Source organism: Apium graveolens, chromosome 7 (assembly GCF_009905375.1).
Source record: "Apium graveolens cultivar Ventura chromosome 7, ASM990537v1, whole genome shotgun sequence".
In the NCBI taxonomy this organism is placed as follows: domain Eukaryota; kingdom Viridiplantae; phylum Streptophyta; class Magnoliopsida; order Apiales; family Apiaceae; genus Apium; species Apium graveolens.
In genome coordinates, this window is record NC_133653.1 from 86,558,487 (window position 1) to 86,561,207 (window position 2,721).

Consider the following 2,721-nt stretch of genomic DNA (forward strand, 5'->3'; position numbering starts at 1 on the left):
TACTTTAGTACTTTTAATACCAAATTATACGTATAGATGCATTTGACTATACATGGTACATATTTTTTGACAAAAGCTCGAAAGAGATGTAAAATAAATATGGCGAATACAGCTAATCTTATCAACAGAGAAGCTATTGTTAGCAATTTCGTTTCCTGACAATTTTAAAATTACCAGAACTGTAATCACTATGTCAGCACTTCACTATGGCAAACTAAGATACCTGCTGTTTCACAAAATGATCGCAATATTCATAAAAAACGTTATCACCATTAAAAATAAACACGGAGGACGAGAAAAAATTGGAAATACAATGTGCCATCATCACCAAACAAACCTAAAAATTGTTTCCAAATTAATGCACGATTTTTCCCAGTTATCGATTTACCTATGTACTAACTGAATGAAGATTTATTTCACTTCCTGATAAATGTTGTATTATAACCAAATTGTAGCAAACAATCTCTAGCTAAACCAACTCAACCAACATATATCTTCAACTAAATTCTTCCAACAAAGCAAAAAATGAATCATTTCTTTGTAAATGAACGAGTATAAGATAGTTAACCGATTACATTCTCCAAGCAAACACCACCACTAACAACATCAATAATTAACAAACCAGGTGGCTATAATTTCCAAAAAAAATCTCTTCACAACAGTTCACTTCTTGCTGTTCCCCGCAACAAACCAGGTGAACACCTTGAAAAGTCTTTTCTGTATGCTATAACTAAGATAACTTCGCATACTCCACAGCTTAGACTCAGATGTAACTAATCAAAAAACAATTAAATTAATTCATCTCTCCTTCACCTGCTGATTAGAAATATAAAGGGTCCTAAATGCATTTCATAATTGCGTCAAGCTTAGCTGTCCCTTCTGTTTGAAAGTGTATTTATCAAATCTCAATTTCCCTTGATGTGCCTCGATCACTTCAGGAACTTCATCCTTATATGCAGTTACAAAGTCTTTGAAAAATTGTTTCTCGGCCATCACCAATATACTCGATAACATATAACTCTCACTAGTGATGTTTTTCAAGAATAAAACTTGCAGAACTGAACACCTTGGAATGATCCTCTTCTCTAGGCTATAGGAAAGAACCGTGGGGTAACTTGACAACCTCAACACTGGCCACTGTAATTTATTTAAAAAGAACTCCACCTTTTCTTTGATATTATTCTCACTGTAACACATGACAAGTGGTAGCTTCTTGAACATGGAAAGTATCTCCGAATTGGAGAAACCAAATCTTCTAAACAACCCACACCTAGATTTCCAAGTCGAGTCAGTGAGAAAACACAGCGCATGCATAGCATTACAAAAATATGAAGACTCAAGCTCAAAACCCATGTCCGTAAGCTCCAACACAAAATTACGGAATCTGTCATGTGGTGTACTTAACAACGGGCCATAACTTCTTAAAAGTTTTAAAATCTGGGAATATGGCACACCGAGGGCCGTTAGAAACTGAGTATTTAACAACAAATTCTCGGAAAGGTCATAACATAGAATATAGCAATTGTATTTAAGGACAGAAACTGTATTTGGGTAAGACCCCGTAACAGAGTTGAGCAGATTGAGTGAGGGTATCAGGTGGTTATTCAGGCTTCTAATGAGAAGAGTCGGGTTTTTTGTGACAATATCAACAACATCAGCTTGAGATTGGGAAATAGAAAGCAAGAAATCAAGTTTTGGCTTTAAGATATTTACGGGATGATAATTAATAAGAACAAGGGGATATATAGAAATGATTTTGGCAATATTACGCTGGGAGAATCCAAAGGCTCGAAAGAGCTCGAGAACAGAGTCGGGTCTTTGATGAGAGCAATCAAAATCAAGACATTTACAAGCATTACTCAGGGCTTTTCCTGATAACCCACATTTGTTCTTTAGAAATGAAATCTTGAATTCTGAAGAATCTACATTAGTGGGTATTATTCTTTTGGTTCTATAACTACGAATAATGGGTATTGATAAACACAAATTACGAAAAGTTGGATGCTTGGTAACTAGGGTTAAAGATTGACAATTGGATAAATAAACAATCATCATCTTTATTATTAGAGAAATTACAAATGTAGAAAGAGGAGTAAGAACTTACACATATTACAAGTGCAGATTACGGTTTTGGGATGAGTTAGATGACAGCACCTTACTGTTTCATCTTCAATTAGGGCTTGCAAAATCCCCAAATATCGATCTGACCCATTTAGCCTATTTTATCTTCAATTGGATTTTTGTAATAACATTCACAAACCATCATGTGCTGCCGGGCTGAGCCCGTAGAGCCAGCCTCGACTAATTGTTCATTTTTTTATAAAACGAGTCTAAGTCCAGTTTAATAATCGAATGAAAAATCATGTTTAAGGTCGTCTCGTTAATAAAAAAGCATAATATAAGTTTACTCATAAATAATCGAGATAAGACGAACTAGAGCAGAGTTTCAATATTTTTTGCTTGACCAACTTTGAAGTATAATTTGTAATTTTATAAGTTATATCGAGAACAAATACTAGTCATTTTCTTATACTGTTTATACATCCACACTTTATACTTTTTTCTTTCTTGATGTGTTAGATCATTTTTCAAGTTAAGTTTTGGGAGCATATCATATTTTATTCTAAATTATTAAGATATTCATAACTTTAGAAATTATATATTAATTTTTAAATTATTGATGTCGAAATTTTATTATATTTTGATGTTTTACTTTATTTG

General features: G+C 33.4%; 1 protein-coding gene across 1 annotated transcript; it reads right to left on the minus strand.

The window, feature by feature from the left end:
• Positions 1-505: 505 nt before the first annotated feature.
• On the minus strand, positions 506-2,309 carry LOC141675277 (uncharacterized). Its single transcript, XM_074481988.1, has one exon. It carries the CDS (start codon positions 2,053-2,055, stop codon positions 850-852), a length of 1,206 nt encoding a protein of 401 aa, XP_074338089.1. The 5' UTR covers positions 2,056-2,309; the 3' UTR covers positions 506-849.
• Between the last annotated feature and the right edge of the window lie 412 nt (positions 2,310-2,721).

Bases quoted from the DNA above. Each gene is read 5' to 3' on its own strand.
- LOC141675277 (XM_074481988.1), bottom strand. From the start codon at position 2,055: ATGATGATTGTTTATTTATCCAATTGTCAATCTTTAACCCTAGTTACC.